General features: G+C 35.5%; 1 protein-coding gene across 10 annotated transcripts in view; it reads left to right on the top strand.

The window, feature by feature from the left end:
* EHBP1 (EH domain binding protein 1) overlaps positions 1–21,854 on the top strand; it is a 356,920-nt gene that overhangs the window by 97,676 nt on the left and 237,390 nt on the right. For all 10 annotated transcript variants that reach the window (XM_047743935.1, XM_047743932.1, XM_047743933.1 and 7 more), the window contains exons 4-5: positions 1,255–1,350; positions 6,451–6,504. In XM_047743935.1, the coding sequence (XP_047599891.1) occupies positions 1,255–1,350; positions 6,451–6,504 (150 nt within the window). The remainder of the gene's footprint in view (positions 1–1,254; positions 1,351–6,450; positions 6,505–21,854) is intronic.

Genomic DNA, 21,854 nt, shown 5'->3' with positions numbered 1-21,854 from the left:
AGCATTAAAATATTATTCTCTTATTAAAAAATTCTCTGACACTTTTTTACCACTAGCACCAGACTATTTTTCTCTTTCTCTTCCAGCAAAACACCTCAGAGGAATTGATTGTACTTGATATATTTAATTTCTTTTTTCCTATTCTTTCTTGAACCCATTCCAATCCAATCAGGCACTTGCTCTCATTATTCCACTGAAACAGCTTTTGTGAAGTTAGTAATGGCTTCTGCTTTGTTAAATCCTATGGTTATTTCTCAGGCCTTGCCCTATCTAACTTGTCCTCAAGATTTGGCACAGATGATTGTTACCTTCTCCACGAAGCATTTTCTTCACTAGACTTTCAGGATACCACACACCTCTGGTTTTCCTTCTGCTATACAAACCCTCTTTTGCTGAGTCCTCCTCATTTCTTGGACCTGTTAATGTTGTTCTCCAGGGTTCATTTCTTGAACATTTATATTCTCTAGCTGTACTCCTTCCCTTGGGATCACATTCACTCTTAAGCTTTAAGTATTACCTGTGTGCTAATGATTCCCAGATTTATTATTCTTGGCACGTATAACTAACTGCCTATTTAAACATCTACACCTGAATATGTAATAAGCATATATTCTTTTAGTTTTGATTTTTTTATTTCGTTAGTTAATTTTCTTATCCAGCTTTGGCTAGAAATGCCACCACGAATAAAGAACTATAGTGGCGACCCCCAAATTTGGGGGGTCTTTGGGGAACCATGATAAACAAGATTTACAAGAAAAAAGAATTTGAAAATTATAAGTCCTAGAAATATTAATTCTATAAAAACTGCTTTCTTCTTTACTTGCCCCAAATATTACAGATTAATAGGAAATGAACTTAAATGCAAAGTATACACTGTTTTTCCTTTCAAAAAGAATGAATTTGTCTTGAAGTGCCTAGTCACAAAATAATTTTAAAAAATATTTCTCCTAATAAAATTTTTATCCAATCACAAATAATATTTTTTGTAAATATGAGATGCCTTACCTTTACATACTCTTTTATGTGGTGGTTGGGGAGAGAGAGTTTTGGTTACAGAAGGTAATCTATAGCTGTCATGTGATAAAATTGTCGTGGCCCAAGTTTAATGCTTGAGAAGTCTTATTTGACTAATCATTTTTGTTTCAAGGAGACTATAGATCTGATGGATAGTTTAATAGGGTTGATAAATTTTTGTAAATTATTAACATTGCATTTCCTGTAGTTATATTGAAGCCATTATTTCTGTTCTGGTAGGCTCATAGCTGGCAACCTGGAATAAAAAATCCATACCGGGGTGTTGTAGTGTGGCCTGTTCCTGAAAACATTGAAATCACTGTGACACTTTTTAAGGTAAGTTTCATTATTATTATATAGACATAGTTCTAAATGACAGAATATTTCAGTATTCGTTGTTCTATATATTTTAGTGCAGCCTGGTTCCTTGAGGTGCATTATATTTATGGATATAGCAATTTATAATAGTGCAGGGGCATCAGGGTATTTCATGGTCTATGAAGTCAGAATAATTCGGGAGCCCTTTTGAACTTGTTATAATTGAGATCTGTTAGAATATTCTTTTACTACTTATTACATTCTACCCCCAGGAAATTTTAAAGTGCTTCCTTGTGGAAAGCTGAGGTTTGTGGAATTTTTAGTCCTAAGCCTCATTTTGTTAGACCTGTCTGACTAAGTACAAAATATGTTTTTGTTTTTTTGTTTTTTTGTTTTTAAAGATTTTATTTATTTATTTGACAGAGAGAAATCACAAGTAGGCAGAGAGGCAGGCAGAGAGAGAGGAGAAAGCAGGCTCCCTGCTGAGCAGAAAGCCCGATGTGGGGCTCGAACCCAGGACCTGGGATCATGACCCGAGCTGAAGGCAGCGGCTTAACCCACTGAGCCACCCAGGCGCCCCCAAAATATGTTTTAAAATTAGTATTCAAGGGGCGCCTGGGTAGCTCAGTTGGTTAAGTGGCCGGCTCTTGGTTTTGGCTTAGGTCATGATCTCAGGGTTGTTGGATCTAGTCCTGCATCAGGTTCTGTGCTCAGCAGGGAGTCTGCTTGAGATTCTCTCTCTCCCTCTCTCTTTGCCCCCGCCAATCTCTTTCTCAAATCAGTAAATCTTTTAAAATCAGAATTTGAGGAGTATTTTATTGATGTTAATGTAAGAAGTTCTAAGTTGATTTTGGTAAATATTTTATTGATACTAATATTTTACAAATACTGCAGCTTAAAAGCAAAATTCTGATAGTAAAATTCAAAGGGCAGATCCCAAAACATAGCTGTGTATATACCTACCTGCCTGTTATTTATACATACATGCTGTTTCCTTGAAGGTCTTCCATATTTCCTGAAACATTATAAAGTAGTCTCCACCAAGTCCTCATTAAGCACTAGAATCTTTACTTTCCTAACTAACCCCCTATCTGCTTCAAAAGAATGGTAAAGAAAAGCCTCATTTTTAGCCTTTTTGAAAGTGATGAAATTAGAAAACAAATGCTTTATATCTTCCTTGAAGCATTCCAATTGTATTGAAGTTACTTTTGCAGGACAGAAGGGATGAGACAGTACCTGCTCTTCCTCCCACCCCCCCCACCCCACCCAGAAGGTTCAGGGCCGTCCTATAGCCCTTCAGCCAGCTATCCTAAAATCCCCGTTATCCATATATCTCCTACTGGAATGATACAGTAAGCTTGATAGAGAGCAGCAAGACCTTTAACTCTCACAGTAACCCTAAAGTTGTGTAATTATTCCTGTGTACTATTGTTAAGAAAACTGAGACTAAGGAAGAAGGTCTCTTGCTAAGTCACAGTGATTTCGCCCTCTTTTTTCTTCTACACTGTATGACCTATTCCATAATAAAAACTACGATGAATATAAATTACAACAGCAGAATCTCTGATATGTGTGAGGAAGACTTTTAAGTAATCCCTTGAGTATTTTGATTTGGTTTGCTGTTTGCATTGGGAAGATGAAATGAATGGACATAGTTTCACAACTTGAAAAAATGACAGAGAGTAAGGGGCTAGAATAGAGCTGATAAATAGTTGACAGCCACGTGTTTGGGAAAAGGATATGCAGTATCTGAGTGATTCTGAGTTGGAAGAAACTGTTGAAGTGTAGTACTTAGAGGATTAAGAGGTAAGTGTTATTCTCAAGTACTGATGGGAATGTTGAGCATATCCTTATCATGGAACTTTTATGACTTCGAGTGTTAGTCTGTAGAAAAAAGCCCAAATACCCCTTTCTTCCCAGTTTGTTGTAGTAAACACCTCTGTTTAGTTGTGCTATTAAGGCAACCTTGTGATATTTTAAATATTAAAAAAAAATTTCTGTGGCCATTTTTATCTTCCCAACCCTCCAACTCCCCAGAATTCTAATAGAAAGGCAGAAAGGTAAACCAGCTTTTCATTCTTACAGTGTAACTTTTAGATCTTGTTTTTTACAGCATTTAAAATATTCAAGTGGAAAACTTTTTCATGTTTTCCTTTTTCTTTTACTCATATTAAAGTTTCACAATTCATTTAATCTTGAAATTTGCAAGTAGGAAAGGATTGCTCTAAACCCTCTTGTCTGAAGTGTGGTATTCATAGAGGTGTGCTCAAAAACAAAATGCTTTTATGAAAAGTTAGCATTATGTTTCATTTTCCTATGACTTAGCCAGAAATTAATTTTCCTAGCCTGCTTGCCTGTTTTTGAAATTTGAATAGATTGGAAATAGCTATTTCTAGTTAAAAAAAAAAAGCCTTTAGGTTTTTAAAAAGAAAAATGATTCTTAAGCCATTTTCAATTTTTCTCTTTACTGCAGCGGTGAGAAAGGAGACTCCAGAGGGTATAAAGTAGGATACAGAGAAGACTTAATTGATTCAAGCTAGAAGCAATTTTCATTACAAATGTTTTTGTCTGGTCAATAATATAAATAATTAATTGTGTAGCTATGCCATTTAAAAATGGCCTGAAAATGAATACTATTATTGCTGTTTTATAAGTTTTGATTGACTTTGCCCTATCAGACGTGTCCCTTGGTCCTGCTGAGATTATTCTTGTAAGAGTAATACATTATCTGTGTTTTTAAAAGAATGTTTCACCTGCTTTTAGAATTAATGCATGTCATATGTAAGACACTGTTCAATATTTGTCAAATTATAGGATATAGTTATTAATAGATTCATTCCTCAAATACTCTTTTTTTTAAAGATTTTATTTGTTTGACAGAAATCACAAGTAGGCAGAGCGGCAGGCAGAGAGGGAGAGGGAGGCAGGCTCCCTGCTGAACAGAGAGCCCGATGCGGGTCTTGATCCCAGGACCCTGGGATCATGACCTGAGCCGAAGGCAGAGGCTTTAACCCACTGAGCCACCCAGGCTCCCCATTCCTCAAATATTCTTGAGAGGCTGCTGTGTGCCTGATACTTTTCTAAGTCCTGGGGGACAATGTAGTAAAACTGGACCAACAGCATAGCCAAAAGTCAGACAGACCTGGAATCGTAACATTGTTTTACTACTTATTAATTGTTCACTGTGGAATGGTGCATCTTTTAGTTCTCAGGTTTCTGTTCTTTTAAATGGGAATAAAAACACTACCTATTTCATAAGTTGCTGTGATGATGAAAACAACACAATAACTGGGGCAGAGTATGTGCTCAGTATTTATTGTATTATTACTAATTATATTAGCTGTTTTGGATCTATGCTGCATTCCTCAGCAAAATGGGGGAAGGGCAGGCAGGAAGGGTGGTAAGATGTCTCTTTCCTCTCAGCATTGTAGTACACTATATTACTTGGTCTCTAAAATAGCACTGTTTGTGCCCTAAATCACTCATGGAAAGGTTCCTTCAACCTTTGTTTACAGTAGTCTCTCTCCATAAACCTAGTTCATGGGCAGGACCAAGCTAAGGAAACAAGTATCAGGTAGAAATCTCTTCCTGTACTTTCTCTTCAAGCTTCCCCTACTTCCCCCTGCCTATCACCACCAAAGAAACTCCTTGTCAGCAGATTTTTATCCCATTTGTGTGAATTTACTCATAGAACTAAATAGCCTGGCTACAGCTCAGAATCAGCAAGTTACCAGGCTTTAAAGTGAAAATAAGTAAATAAAGAAGTAACTAAGGAGTTTGGAATTTATCCTGTAGGTTGTAGGTATCATTAAAGAAATCTGAGTTGGTACTAACGTGGTCAGAATTGTGGTTTGGGAGAATAATGTGTGTATAAGATTGATTGGAGGAAAGAGAGACGGAGAGAATGTTATAGTCACTTTTATCTTGAAATAGCTTAGGACCAAAACTCAAGTGTGGCAGTAGAAGCAAAAGGTTATTAATACGCTAAAATGGAATCGATCATGAATAAGATACTTCTGTATGAGAAGCATGTGGGACCTGAGTCCCACTAGCAGAATAGCAGAGCCCATTTTCCATCTATGTGCACTTGCTCAATTTTAGAGTAGAATGTTGAGCCCAAAGCCTGCTTTATTTAAATATTCCCTTATTTTCAGTACCTCTATCCCTCTGCCTTCTCTGCTATGTGGAGTTAAATTTGAATAAGTAAATGGACATGTTATGTGATCCCGTAACTTTCCTTTTTATGTCTTACGTTCTGTTGCCTTTTGCCTTTACTTACTGGAATATCTATGGAAATCTTATATAATCCCACCTAGCCCAGGTGCTTTCTCTCTCATTAGGCTTTTCTGTTCATTCCTAGAAGTGATGTGTTGTTTTCTAATCTGTGGTGAAACCATGTATTTCTCATTATATTTATTTAGATTAGTTGTGTTTGTCTTCAAAGGCAAGGACAGCTATGTTTGAATTCATATAGCACATTTCCAGTTTTTTATATGATAAGTACCAGATATGTATTTGTAAAATAAATGCTTAAATGTGCCTTTTTTTCCTTTTTTAAATTTGCATTGGTTTGAGTATCCATTACCTTATCTCCCATTTCTGAGGCATCTTCAGGGTTGATGGGAGGGGAGGAAGGATGAAATAGCCATGCCAGTTTGCCGTTTTGTGTAGATTATGGAGTCCCTTGGGGTGCTTTGAAATTACAGATGACTTCTGCAGAAGAAAACCTTTTCTCAAGTGGTACTGTTAGTTTAAAAGTATAAAAGATTAAAACAAGATGAGGGCTTTATATGAGCATTTATATTTTATATTTTATAAAAGTGTTTCTTAAATTCACTCACTAAATTTTCCGTCTTTCTGATTAGGTTTATTTTTTTGTCGTCATTGGTGCTATGGTGGAAGAGTTATATGCATCAACATAAGTAAAACAGAGAATTTTTCAATATAAAATAAGGATTCAGGTGTAGAGAAATTGTGGAAGTTTCATCAGAGTAGGTTATTCTGCTTCTCCTTTTTAAAAGTTGGTAAAAGCTAAAAGCAAGGCTGTTTGTATGTTCTTGATTGGATTAATGGGTTTAAAGAAATATATCTCAACTTTGTATTTTGCTTTTTTTACAGGATCCTCATGCAGAGGAATTTGAAGATAAAGAGTGGACATTTGTCATAGAAAATGTAAGCTAATAGCAAATATCATCTCACCTTTCACATTGTTGACTATATACAGTGTTAAAGTACACTAGCATTTTGGTGGTAGGAGAAATGTTGCCTTATGAAAATTAAATAGTGATTTGTAGCTTTTAGAATTTTTTCTAAAATGAAGTGATAGCCAATAGCAGAATTATTTTTAAGAAGTACTTTTGTTAAAACAGTAAAAGTAAAAATACTGAATTATATGTATACTTTGTATTTGGTTTGGAGCTTGAGGTAGACTGTGTCTTACCCATCTTTCTATCTGTTTAGCATCTAGCATAGTACTTCTCTCATAGCAAATGCTTATTTAAACATCTGTTGAACAAAATCATGAATGACCTTTGATTATCTTTAAAAATTAAGTACATGCTTTAACTCTTTGGATTGAGGAGTTCTAGACTAGTGCCTTAATATTCATCTTCAGTTGGGTCACCTGGGTGTCTCAGTTGGTTAAGTGTCTGCCTTTGGCTCAGGTTATTATCCCAGGATCCTCAGATCGAGTCCCATATGGGGCTTTCTGTTCAGCAGGGAGCCTGCTTCTCCCCCCACCTCTGTCCCTTACCCAGCTGTGCTCACACTCTCTTGCTTTCTCTATTCAAATAAATAAATAAAATCTAAAATTTTAAATGACCATCTTCAATTACTTTAAATATTGTTGAATCCCAGATGATTAACAGGCATAATGTAGGTGTTCAGTAGATATTTTCAAATGGGGATTAGGGAAGATAGGCAATGAAAATATAGTGAATTAAGAAAGTGGGTTCTGGAGTCAGATAGACCTGATTTCAAGCCTTAACTCTGCTCTTATAAACTGTGTGATTGTGGTAAGTTTCTTAACTTCTCAGCCACAAATTTATAGGGTTGTTTTGTGAATTAAATATAGGTTCAGTGAATATTAGCTTTACCATTTACCATGTCATCATCATGATCACCATTAAAGTTCTAAAATAGATTTATAACAGATTTATAGCATGCTTTGGTTATAGCAGTTTCTTCCTTCCAGAGTCAGTGTACAGCCTTTGTTGTATATCTCAATGATGGAAGGAATACCACACTTTTTCTAGCAGTAGCTGGGCCATTTTTAGCCCAGGGGAGCTGGGAAGCTTGGGAAGATAGGTCCAAACATGATAGGGGGTGTTCTGATGGCTGGCTAGCAAACCAATGTAACTGTGTTGAATGTTCACACATGTTAACAATTCTGGCCTTTCTTAGGATAGAGGTGAACATTATTAGCTTGGAGGAGTAGTCGTTGAAGTTTTAAAAACAAACTTAGACTTCTTGAAATTGATTACAGCTTAAAAAGCTAGCTTTCATTCTCATAAGATCTTACTTCTCCCCAGTGGATGATCTCTCAGTTTTTAATACTCATGACTCAGTGATACATCAAAGTCTTTTAGTTAACTGATGTGTTAGAGTTAGCCAATTAGATTTGGGTTGTAGTTGATGGCAAAAACTGTATTTGTCTAGAAAGTTGTTCTTATTACACAATGAAGATAGAGACATACCAGTTCCAAGTTTCTGAAGAATGGTATTATAAACTAATACACTGAAGGGGGCGTATAAGTCTCTTTTTTATAGCAAGAATAAACAGAATGTATTAAATGAATACTGTGAGGTGTGAGAAAGTTTAAAAATAACCTTGGGACTCTATATAAACCTTTTCCTAGGTTACAGCTCCCCTCAGTGGTAAGTGGTAAAATTGACTCTTGTCTAGAGAAACAGTTCTTTCCCTATAGCAGTAACGTGTTACAATTTTGTATTCTACTCTACATTTTAAAAGTGTAATGGGCTTCCTCATTAGTTTCAATAGACTAAAATCTGGGCTTTGTTTGAGTCTGTTGGTAAATTGCTCTGACACTGAAAAGACATGTTCTCTGAATGGGGAATATTAATGGATCTTTCTTTTCTTTGCACTTTGTGTTATAACCCCATAGCCAATTAAAAAAAAAAAAGTTTAATTTTTGTTTAATATATACCAGTAAAGCAGAGAATTCTCCAAAATAGATTACCATAACAGATTTATTGGGTACTTACTGTATACTATGTAGAATGCTTGATACATGTTATCTCATTTACTCATTACAATAATACTGTCAGATATTAATAATCTTATTCTTATGAATAAAGAAAATGAGATTTAGAGAGGCTAAGTAATTTGCTCAAGTTATATTGCTGCGAAATTAGGATTTTATCTAGTCTTGTCATTCTCCATGGCCTGTGCCCTTAACTCCTATGCATTAACTACTTCTCTTATTGATAAAGGTAGAAAGAAATAATTTGAAATTGTGAAGCCATACAGAAGTTTTAGTCAGGCTTCCCTAGTGATAGACCTATGTGAGGTACATATATGTAATATTAGTAGTAAACATAGTCTTTAATTATTGTACATATTCAGTCTAAAAGTTATTGATTGCTTCTAGACACTACAAAATGGAATTACAGAATTTATCAGTCCCCAGAATTCTGAATATCTTTTCTCAAAACAGCTTTTCTTCCTACTTTGTATAAATTGAGGTAATACTGTCTTCATTTTACTGGTTCTTTTGTTTCTGGTCACAGAAAAGATTTCCTGATTGTTTCTGGGCTTTTTTCTTTGGATCAGAAAGCTATTTATAACACAGGTTCAAACTTTAGAGGTGATTTTACTACTGTTAGCTTTGTGACTTTGGATAAGTTATTTAATCCTTTATAGCCTCGGTATACTTAGGTATAAATGATGATATTAATGTCTACTCTATAGATTACTGCAAATTAGAAATAATATATAGGAAGCATCTAGTTCAGTAAGGGGTAGCTATTTTTATAATTTTTTTTCTAGAGGACATGGACAAATGTAAAGGAAGCCCTAGATTTCCAAACTTACTATTATAGGATTTTAGTTTTTTCACTCTTTTACACCACTTATGTCTCTCAGCAGTTCTGGACTTCATTATTATCTCAAGAAATGACAAAGCAACTTATAAATATCTCATTTGGGTTAAACTTAAACATATTTTTATGTTTGAAAATTTTCAGCTTTTGTTCTAGGATATCTTCTCCTTATAAATTGAAGCTAAAATTAAGGACCAGATTGTTTTCTGATATTAAACAGGAGCTGGTAATTTGTTAATATCTACCCCTGGACCAGACAGTCTGTTTGTGTTTATCTTTCCACAATATGAATATATGAATATACTTCAAAAACAAATATAAATGAGTGTTAAATTATCCTTTATTTTGGATTGTTTTCAATCCATTTCCATATTATTAGCACAGACCATCAAGATCAGATATCACAAAGCAACATGTTTCTTTTTTTTTTTTTTAAGATTTTATTTATTCATCTGACAGAGATCACAAGTAGGCTGAGAGGCAGGCAGCAAGAGAGGAAGGGAAGCAGGCTCCCTGACTAGCAGAGAGCCCGATGCTGGGGATCCCAGGACGCTGGGATCATGACCTGAGCCAAAGGCAGAGGCTTTAACCCACTGAGCCACCCAGGCGCCCCTTCATGTTTCTTTTTTTATCTACCATAATATAATAATATGTGTCCACCAAGGCAATTGACATTGTAGGTTTTATTTTAATGTGGAGCCATAATAGTTATATTAGGAAACAATTTTATTTTCTTTCCTGGTGTTTTGTTATCCAATGAAAATCAGAACCAGTATATTTGTTAATTATACGCATAAGTCATAGTTGTGAAAATTAAAAACTTTTATTCTTTAGATTCTTTTAGTTTTTGAGTGAGTCAAAAATATGTATTGATGAAAAGCACCAATCCAGGTTGAATTATTAATTTGGTCAATCATTTTGCAAACATTTAATGTGAATTTTCTATATGCCTAGAATTTTGTTAATATTGAAGCTACAAAATCACATAAGACATGCAGAATTTCATTGATTCTTAGATGCATATTTTCCCTCACATTTTAATTTATCTGAAATTGGATCATCTTAAATTTTTGGTGTCTCATAATTATAATTGGTAGTGTTTTTTTCTTTCTTAGTGCTATATAAAATGATAGTGCATCATTTAAAAACCAGTGGAGACTTGTATTTGATGGTGTGAAGTATCCTGTCCTCCTGAAATTTATAAACTGTTATGGGTGTTGTATAATTAAAGAAATGCAAGGAAAAAAGATTGTTTTAGGAGATTATAAAGGAGGGCAGCATCAGGAAGGGTTCTTGGAGGAAGTGGGTACAGAACTTAGTTTAAAAAAAAATGGAGGGGTGCCTGGATGGCTCAGTTCATTGGGTGTATGATTCTTGATTTTGGCTCAGGTCATGATCTCAGGATTGTGGAATCGAGCCCTGTGTCAGACTCCATGCTGAGCATGGAGCCTGCTTAAGATTCTCTCTCCTTTCCCTCTGCCCACTCCCTGCTTAAAAAAAAAAAAAAAAAAGAATTAAATAATAATAAAAAAAAGGATTTATGTAAAAAAGAACTCCAGGCAGAGAAAAGAAGGATCCGGTAAGGGCAAGAGAGACAGTGGTGAGTTTAGATAGTATCTGTTCTTGATCAGATAATTGAGAGGAAGAGGAAAAAAAAAAACCACCAAAAAACGAAACCAACTAAAACAAAACATGAACTTGTTGGTGGGAATGCAAGTTGGTGCAACCACTTTGGAGAACAGTGTGGAGATTCCTCAAGAAATTAAAAATAGAGCTTCCCTATGACCCTGCAATTGCACTACTGGGTATTTACCACAAAGATACAGATGGAGTGAAAAGAAGGGCCATCTGTACCCCAATGTTTATAGCAGCAATGGCCACGGTCGCCAAACTGTGGAAAGAACCAAGATGCCCTTCAACGGACGAATGGATAAGATGTGGTCCATATACACTATGGAGTATTATACCTCCATCAGAAAGGATGAATACCCAACTTTTGTAGCAACATGGACGGGACTGGAGGAGATGATGCCGAGTGAAATAAGTCAAGCAGAGAGAGTCAATTATCATATGGTTTCACTTATTTGTGGAGCATAAGAAATAACATGGAGGACATGGGGAGATGGAGAGGAGAAGGGAGTTGAGGGTAATTGGAAGGGGAGGTGAACCATGAGAGATTATGGACTCTGAAAAACAACCTGAGGGTTTTGAAGGGGCAGGGGGTGGGAGGTTGGGGGAGCCAGGTGGTGGGTATTAAGGAGGGCACATATTGCATGGAATACTGGGTGTGGTGCAAAAACAATGAATACTGTTAACACTGAAAAATTAAAAGAAAAAACAAGTGCACCAAACAGGAAAAAAAAAAAAAAAAAACACAAAACATGAACTACCCTCCAAATATCAGTAGACCTCTATTTTTTAAAACCATTAACACAGGAAATTTAATATTAGGCATATGATTTACTTGAGGTGCTGTGTCCTCCTTAGAGGAGATGAAGAGGGTATCTTAATGTCTTGGGGCCACCTATCCAGTCCTCCCACTATTTCTACCTGTGACCAATGAGATGGGCAGTTTGGCCATCATAGTGCCTTTTTTATTTCCGTTTATTTGATATTACCTCCAGAAGCCATTTGAATGGATTGGGATATTAATTATGTTAATTCCAAGGCAGTACTATAAATCCTCCTCTGTTTGTTTCTTTTGTTGAATTATATTGAACAAGATTGGTTGCACAACCAAACTCACCTGACAAGAATACCTTTACACCAAGAATAGAGATGATATAATCACTCAAACAATACAAGGTAAACAGTATAAAATCACCGTGTTTCTGAACTCATTAATTTTAAGTTTGAATCCTCCTCTGAAATCAAGTCAATCTCTTGATCTCACAAAGTTGTAGTCTGATAAGTTATCTCTGCTTTTTCTTTCAGAAGAAAAAATACATATAAATGCTTCTTCTTTCCTCTAAATAATTTTCTTCTGTGTCATCTCAGCCAAGGGATCTCACTCCAATGGCTGGGTAAAGACTGGCTATTTTTATAGGAACAGTAGCTTGCAGTTTCTTCCATTTAAACTGGTATAGCTTCTTCAGGAACTCCAGACTGGGATTATTTTTTCAGCACCAAGGAACTCATGAATACTAAAGTTCCAAAGCGTGAATAATACATAGAAGAATACTACAACCCACATGCCACAAAAAATAAGAAGCTTCTCCTCCCCCATGTAATCTATACAACAATTTATAATTTAATTATCAATAAGAGATGGCCTAGCTTTTTTTTAGGGTAGGACTTTTGCCATAGTGTAGTCGTACTTATAGCCTACCTATTAATATTCCACCCCACAGAAATGTGACCCAATTAATTTCCTTGAATCTAATTAGTCCCTGTTGACCTTCCTTCTGTGTGGAAGTGACACTGAGAGGGTGGGGAGGAGGTTCAAACTTCCACTAGGAACAACTCTGCTTTTTGTTCCTCTGTTAACCCAATAACTAGAGTGGTTTGGTCGGTAATGCCTATATATGTGTTTACTGTATTATATACTATACATACCCGACGTTTAAAAATCTCAACTTAAGATTTTAAAATTATTTCAAATGTACACTAAAGTAGCAGGAATAATATGATGGATCTCTGTGTACCTACCTCTCAGCTTTAGGAATCGTATTTTGCCAAACTTACTTCATCAGTCTTTCCACTTTTCTTTACCAGATAATTTAAGGAAAATCTCAGATACTGTATCATTTTTGATGTAAATAATGAAGGCCACTTTTGATTACCGTTAGTTTAAAAGCTCGCTAAAAGATACTGGTGTGTCAAAAAAGGTGATCTACCTACAAATGAAAAAAAAATTATTTGGGGGGGGGCAAGCTTCCTTTTAGATGATTTTTCTTATCTGGTAGGCCTGTGGTTCAAAATTATTTTGTCCTTGAAAAGTGGAATTTTTGCACTTATTTCCACATAGAAAATATTTAACTTAATATTAGAAACAACAGAGCTTCCCTTCGATATCCCTCAGAATTAAACTCCTGCATTTGGAATAGGAAACTCGTAGTTGAGACAGGCTTTACCTGGTCTTCTAATTATCCTGTCAACTTGCTGTTGTATGTGATTATGTGAATAGTGCCTCGCTGGCTGTGTAAATTAGATAGGGTATTCTACATATGGCTAGTTAAATGAAGTTTTGTCAGCTAGCTCACTCTCAGTTTGGTCAAATTTCAGAGAAAGTCTATATATATACATTTTTTTTCTGCTTAGTTTTTCTCAATTAATGTTAAATATTTAATGTGTTGTTCTAGTTGAGCAATCTTTCAGATTGTACTTCTGGAAGAAAATTTCATATCCTTTGTTCTCAAATGACCTTTTGGCTTTAAAGAAAATAGTGGAGAAATGTTTGTTTCACGTAAAAGGGAAGTATGCCCAAGAATGATTATATGTGCCTAGAACCTGTCAGAATCCTCAAAATTATAAGATTCTTGTGTAACTATTGGTTTAAATACTTAATTTTCCATTTTCATCTTGCTTAATGTTTGTATTTTTTTGGTCATTTGTCTGTCAATTTTATTAGAGCATATTAATTAGAAGAAAGCAAGTTTTTCATCTTCAGATTCTCCATCCTAAAATTCTTAACATAGGAAGGGAGCACAGATGGATTAAAATCTAAAGTCTACTGTATTTATCTATGTATAATGCAAGAGGCCCGAAGTTAAAATTGTAAATAAAACTACTGCATGTTAAATAATTTATTTCATATTGTAGTTTACTTTATGAACTGTCTTAGCTAACAAACTTAAGGAAGGGTTTTATTTTACAGCAGTGAAGCACTGTTTTTATACCATTACAATGCTATTGTAGATGCTATTGAGTAGTCTTTTTGGTTGATTTTCTGATATTTATTTATTTATTTCTATTTTTTTGCCGATTTATTTATTTATTTATTTGACAGAGATCACAAGTAGACAGAGAGGCAGGCAGAAAGAGAGGAAGGGAAGCAGACTTCTCCGCTGAGCAGAGAGCCTGATTCTGGGCTCGATCCCAGGACCCTGTGCTCATGACCTAAGCCAAAGGCAGAGGCTTTAACCCACTGAGCCACCCAGGTGCCCCTGATATTTATTTATTATGTGGAGCTTCATCTTACTGATGTTAATCATGCCTTACAAATCAATCAAATAGAGCAGTAAAATAAAATTTTATTGAAGTCTTAATACTTACAGTTGCTTATTTATTTACCATCTTGATTAAATGGGTACTGCATGGCAGTATTTTATTTATTTAGTATTTATTTAGTATTTATTTAGAGTGTAATAGTGAAAAAGATGCAGATCCTGACTCTAGGTATCCTACAGTCTAGACACAGATGACCAGGCAACCACTAAGATAGGACTATGTATAGGGCATTGCATGTGCACATGGAGAGCGTATCTAACCCCAGTCTTGGTGGGCGAGGGGAAGCCTTCTAATGAAAGTGATTTGTAAGTTGAAACCTAAAAGATAAAGTTTTTCCAATTTGTTATCTGTAACCTCAAAATCCAGAATCTCTGCTATCTAAAGAATTAAAAAATGTGTATTTTTTTAAAAATTTGGTTCAAAGTCATTTGGTGACAAAACTTGTCCTGACCTAAAGTGAAGCTATTTGTAATATTTATTCCATTTACTGTGATTGGTTATTCATTTTGCTGCAGAAATATGTATATTTGACTATGAGTGCTGTCTCAGACCTCCTTGGGAGTGTTGCTGTAATTTAGGCACTGTAATACAGGCACAGGCACCGTATTGCCTAAAATCAATATAAGAGATTTCGGATAAACGATTAAGTACTTCTGATAGCTGCAGGGAATTTAGAGAGTGCTTCAGGTGGTTGGATTAGCTTGAGCAGAGGCAAGAGATATTGTGGCTCCTCTGTGAAACAGCATATAGTTCAGTAGATTACTTTCTAGAATATTTAATTTTTTCAAAATATTGGTTAGGAGCTTTTGGCTAGCTCAGTCAGAGCAGCATGAGAGTCTTGATCTTGGGGTAGTGAGCCCCGCATTAGGCATAGAGTTCACTTTAAAAAATATTGGTTGATTTTTCTAGGGTTATAGTAATTTATAACCATTTAGTTGAGTTTTATAATAATGAAGGAGTTAAAGAATTGACTGTACAGTTGCTGTGAAACTACAGATTTACATGGTTCACCTGGTGGGTAATGGTGGTAAAGGAAAGAAGTGTTGATGTTGTTGGTTTTAAATTAGGATTCGCTGCTCTAAAATCATTCATGTCATTTTTTTTAAACAATGCAGGTATCTGGGCCCCAGCTTGGACCTACTGAATTGAAATTCTAATGCAAAAGGGAGATGGCTTTGAGTGTATTTGGGTCACCCAATTATTGTTTTGTTTTTTTTTTTCCGAATTAAGGATTTGGAAAATAGGAGTGGGTGAGTGTATAAAACAGTACTTTATACACTATGAAATGTATTTCATTATGAAAATAATTTTATGCCTTTATACTTACATCAGCCAAAAAGATGGTACCTCACTGGAATTTATTACAGTTTCCTTCTCTTTCTGAAATTACTTAGTCATGTAAATGTGGTATATTTAAGATCTTGCTTCACCTGAGGGGTGCCTGAGTGGCTCAGTCAGTTTAGTGTCTGCTTTCAGATCAAGTCATGATCCCAGGGTCCTGGGATGGAGCCCAGAGTGGGACTCCTTACTCAGTGGGGAGTCTGCTTCTCCCTCTCCCTCTGCCCCTGCCCTGCTCGTGCAAGTGCACACACACTCTCTCTGAAATAAATAAAATCTTTAAAAAAGAAAAAAAAAAAGATCTTCCTTCACCTGCCTTTTAAATAAAACTGTTTGAGCTGATCAATTAATAACTTCATTAATAATATTTGGTAAGTTTTATTAAAGAATACAAACTGTTTTCTGGGGTGCTGGGGTGGCTCAGTTGATTAAGTGTCTACCTTAGGCTTAGGTCATGATCCCTGGGTCCTGGGATAGAAGCCCCCCCCCCCGCCCTGTTGTGTTGCATGGGGCTCTCTGCTAAGTGGGGAGTCTGCTTCTCCCTCTCCCTCTCCCTCTGCCCCTTCACACGCTTGCATGCTCTCTCTCTCTAATAAATAAAATCCTCAAACTATTTTCAAATAAATACTACTTTTAATCCTTGAGAAATCTCCCTAAAGTGGACCTTATTATAATCTCTTCGAGTCCATGAGGTTAAGTGACTAGCTCGAGAACACACAGAAAACAACTTAGCTTGGTTTCAAAGTTAAGTGTTTAGACTCTGAAGCCCCATGCATCTTACCCTGCATCTGTTCACTACTCATATACTCATCAAACATTTATTGTCCTAGACACAGGGTATAGAGCCTGGCTGCACTAATTACTTACTATAGGGGATACATAGGAACATCTCTATTCGGATACTAAAATCTGGCTTGAGAGATAAACATGCAAAACAAGAATAACTGAAATGTACTGTGCTAAATGTGTAATGTTGGCTGAAAAGCACAACAGAAGTTAGAGGTAGATGAATTAATATGGACTGAAATTATCAAGAACGTTTTGAGAGCTGCTTGTCAGATGTGGTTGTGTTTATCCTTAGAGGTAGTAGCAGTTTCTGTCTTTCTGTATTATAAATTTTCTTCTCTAATATGTACTTTAAGATATTTTTATAATTAAATCTCCAAAGAATCATTTCATAAAAAGCCAGAAGTCATATGAATTTTAAAGATGAAACAAGAGTTCAAAGAAATGTCATGTTTTGATTGAGCTGCTTCTAGTCCTGGAATCCCTGGTCCCAGGTCCTCATGGATATGCATCTTCTTTACTCTTAAGGGTAAATTGAAAGGAAAAGTGGAGAAGCATTGCATAGTGGGAAAAAGAAGGCTTTGGGTACAGTTAGGCCTACACTTGAATCATACTTGCTAGCTGTAAATTTGGCCTTTATATATATTTATACTTTCAGAACCTGTTATCTTGTCTGTAAGACAGATATTTTAGAAAATGATAGCTTGGACTAGAGATATTAAAAGCATAAAAAGCATGTAGCACACTGTTTGAAAAAACAGTAAGGTTTTAATACATGCTAATAGTAAGTGACAGAGAGACTTCAAAGGAGAGGAAAATGATAAACTTGGAAGGGAAACTTGAGGGAATATGGAAGTTACTAATAAATAAATTAGTTAAGTGATCAGGTTAACAAAGGATCAGGCCATGGAAACACTCAAATACCAGATTTGGAATTGAATGTGCTTGACCAAAGACTGTTTATAAGCCCAGTGCTTCAGAAAGGATATGTTTTGATGTCACTTATTCAGCCAATTTGGATCAGTGAAATCATCCTTCCCTCATTAGGCAGGCAGTAGCCTGCTCTGGTAACAGGTACCATAGCCAGCTTGCTATCACAAGCAAGCAAGGGCTCTTAACCTTAAATTTTGGGATCCTTAAATGTTCTCGCATGGATGGACTTCAGAGGATTGAGATCTTTTTAGTATCTTTTATATCTTTAGTAGGTAAAAGTTTGTAGATGAAGGTCTGTCTTTCTTTTAAAATCAGATATTCAATGAAATCTTTACCCAAAACATTTTAAGGAACACTGGGTATTTTTTTTTTTTACAGTTTTTGAAAAAAAATAGGTTACTGATATGATACAAGCAGGAAGATCACTTTTTAATTTAATTTTATTTTATTTATTTGACAGAGATCACAAGTAGGCAGAGAGGCAGGCAGAGAGAGAGGAGGAAGCAGACTCCCTGCTGAACAGAGAGCCCCATGTGGGGCTCGATCCCCGGACCCTGGGATCATGACCTGAGCCTAAGGCAGAGGCTTTAGCCAACTGAGCCACCCAGGTGCCCCGGAAAACCACTTTTCATGTGGATAATCCATTTCGTTACTTTGTTAACTTCAGGAAGTAGTCCCCCTTTTCTCTTATTTTCTTTAATCTTTTATGCTTTCTGCAGACAGCAAATTGAAGGCATTAGCATATACCCAAATAACAATTTTGATTCATACTTAAAAGTTTAAATTTGTTAGAGGTTTAAGTTAATGTATATATATACATTTAATCAAATGACCTTAAAAACTAAAGGAAGTAGAGCAGTAGCATATTTGCATTGTACTAGGCATTTCTACTTAAAGTTGATAATAGAACAGAAAACAATCTTAGTTGATAATCATTGTTTCTCCCTACAACTGTATGTCCTTGGAGAGGATCATAACATGACTAAAAGGAGAGTTCTGGGAGTTAAGGAAGATACCAAAGCCTTGTGTATTTTCATTTCTATTAGCTAAAACATAGTCTAAACTTTAACTTTATGCTGAACGAATTTGATGGCATATAATTTGTGTAGTTACTACTAAGTCATAGTAGTAAACTGTAGTCTGTCCTCTAAATCGCTAGAGCTGTAATGGTTTCTTCTTCCTGCTTCATCCTTCAGATCTCTTCCCTGTAGATGAATGAGAAAGACAGCCACAGTTACTTTTAGTTCTGTTTTTTGCCAGTTAGAAGGAGGAAGCTGATAAACAAGACAGCTATCAAAACAGACCTCTGCTACTACCTTAGAGATATTTGAAACCAACACTGTATTTGAGCAATTTTTTTACATGTTTATTTATAGAAATTTAGCAGTTAGAGAACACTAGTTCATAGAAGATGTTATGAATCTGCGTGAGGCCTTTTTCTCCCGACGACAAGCATTAGAAGAAACTTGGTAATTGCTTTACAGTAGGGTACTAATGATAGACATTCTAGACTTTTAATAGAAAAATATTTAAGATTTTTTCAATTTACCTCTTTCACTATCTCTCTTCATATTCTCTCAGAAATATGTAAATAAAACTTCCTTAGTCTTTTTTTTTTTTTTTTTTAAAGATTTTATTTATTTATTTGACAGAGAGAGATCACAAGCAGGCAGAGAGGCAGGCAGAGAGACAGGAGGAAGCAGGCTCCCTGCTGAGCAGAGAGCCCGATGCGGGACTCGATCCCAGGACTCTGAGATCATGACCTGAGCCGAAGGCAGCGGCTTAACCCACTGAGCCACCCAGGCGCCCAAAACTTCCTTAGTCTTAAAATGGAATGAGTTTTTGGCATTCTAGTTTTCCGCCACACTAACCACCTTGAAAGATCATGTTGGAGACTTCCTACATAATTCTTTGCTCAAAGACAACCTGAAGTGAATTATAAAAACAAACAAAAACTCTTTAAAATTTAAGTACATTGGGGTGCCTGGCTGACTTAGTTTGGTAGAGCATGGGACTCTTGATCTTGAAGTTGTGGTTTTGAGCCCCACATTGAGTGTAGAGATTACTTTAAAAAAATTTAAGTTTATTTCTTCGTATAGAACTGGAACTTTGCCTTGTGTAATTAGATATAGTTACATCTGTACTGATAGAAAAGCAAATGGAATTGCTGACATTATAAGAGGTGTGTAACTGATTAGAAAAGCAAAATTTACGTGTTCTTCAGATCCACATGAGCTTGAGAATACAAAACTGTCTTGGTAATTTAATACCTTTAAGCTCTCCAGAAAATAAGCAAGATTTTCAGAATTCTGTGGGTGATGTATTATCCTACCATTTTTTTCTATTTTAATACAAAACTTCTCTTTAAGATTTTATTTTTTGATTCTTTTTTATGACATACTCCTTAATTTTTCAATATCATTAAACCAATGAGGCATTTTTGCCTAGTATGTCTCTGTGCTCTAACATAAATTAGGTATAATAGTTTATTTTTATCAGCATTATGACTACTAGACACTGATGAAGTACAGCATCTTGTAATAATCTTTTTTAAAAAAATTCTTTTTTAAATTCTTATTTCTGGGTTTTTTTTTTTAAGATTTATTTATTTATCTGATGAAGAGAGAGTGAGGGAGCACAAGCAGGGGGAGCATCAAAGGGAGAAGGAGAAGCAGGCTCCCCACTGAGCAGGGAGCCTGATGGAGGGCTTCATCCCAGGTTCCTGGGATCACGACCTGAGCCAAAGGCAGACAGTTAACCAATTAAGCTATGTAGGCATCCCTTGTAATAGCAATCTTATGCTCAATGACATGATAAAACAGCATTCTGATAAATATGGTACTTGAGCTTAAAATAATTCAATGCTTAAAGAATATTCTTTGCTTTAAGACAGATTTGGGGTGTGTGTGTGTGTGTGTGTGTGTGTGTGTGTGTGTGTGTGGACAGATTTGTTTTTAAATAAAAATTATTTTGGTGAGGGTGGGGTTATGGACATTGGGGAGGGTATGTGCTATGGTGAGTGCTGTGAAGTGTGTAAACCTGGTGATTCACAGACCTGTACCCCTGGGGATAAAAATATATGTTTATAACAAATAAAAATTTAAAAAAAATTATTTTGGTGAAACTCTGAACAAATACAGATACTTTGTAACTGCCCTTCCTGTGTTGCTTTTGAAATTTGGTTGACCAATAGCTGATACTTTAGTTACTAGGAAAACAGGTAAAGAGAAGATATTTCTCAAGTTGTATAATAGTAGCAGAATCAAGGGTACAAACTCTTTGCCTCCCTAAACTTAGGGAGCTTATGTACATTACCATGTTATTGAGGTCATCAGGACCAGAGACAACAATAATGAGGACATCTGTATTTTATTATCTCTCCAAGTCTCTTCCTTTGTACTTTAAATAAAAGAGCTAGCTATATACAGTGTATCCTCAGACTATTTATAGCTATAGCCATAGCAGTGGGAAGATCAATTTCTCATTATTTCCCTGAATAAATTTTTCCTGGAGTTATTTACCTTTAAGATTCTGGCAATCTGAATTATCTTGTGGCATTTGTTAATTATTTCAACAAAATCATTAGAATAAACTAGACCAAGGAACATTTGAGAATATCCTGAAAGGAAAAGTATATATTGAATATATTAAATTTGTTGAATGGCTTAATAGGAAAATGCTCCTCCCCCCCCATATAACAATTCTTTCTCTCTCTATGTTAATTGTATATGTAACTGTATATAACAAAGGAAGCACAGAGATGTTCTTTGGAAGGAGAGAAGGATGTGAGGTAGGAAAGGGAAAGAGGGAATACTCTATTGCAACTTTCTTTAGCCAGAATTTCTTCAGAGCACTTTGTTTTTACTTTCCCTTTTATTTCCTCTTTTTGTCCTTAATTAATAGCTTTGATTTATGTACTTGAATCATTGCATTCTTTTGAAAATAGAGTCAGTCTGGAAATAAATCAATCTGAGTAAAATAAATTTGAAGAATTTCTCCTTACTCATTAAACTGAAGGAAGAGTTTAGGAAAGTAGTCAAATGACATGAACTGGATTAGGTCACCAGGAATCATAGGATTTATTTACATTATATTTATACATATTAAAATCTTTAGCCATAGCAACCATTAATATATGCCTTCCTATGTCTTTTAGTCTAGATTTTCTGAAATTGCTTTTCTACTGGCTTTTTTTCCCCCCCAAACCATACATGGTGTGTGATGACTATAGATAA

This window comes from Lutra lutra, chromosome 9 (assembly GCF_902655055.1).
Source record: "Lutra lutra chromosome 9, mLutLut1.2, whole genome shotgun sequence".
NCBI lineage: Eukaryota > Metazoa > Chordata > Mammalia > Carnivora > Mustelidae > Lutra > Lutra lutra.
This window is presented reverse-complemented; position numbering and strand designations above follow the sequence as displayed.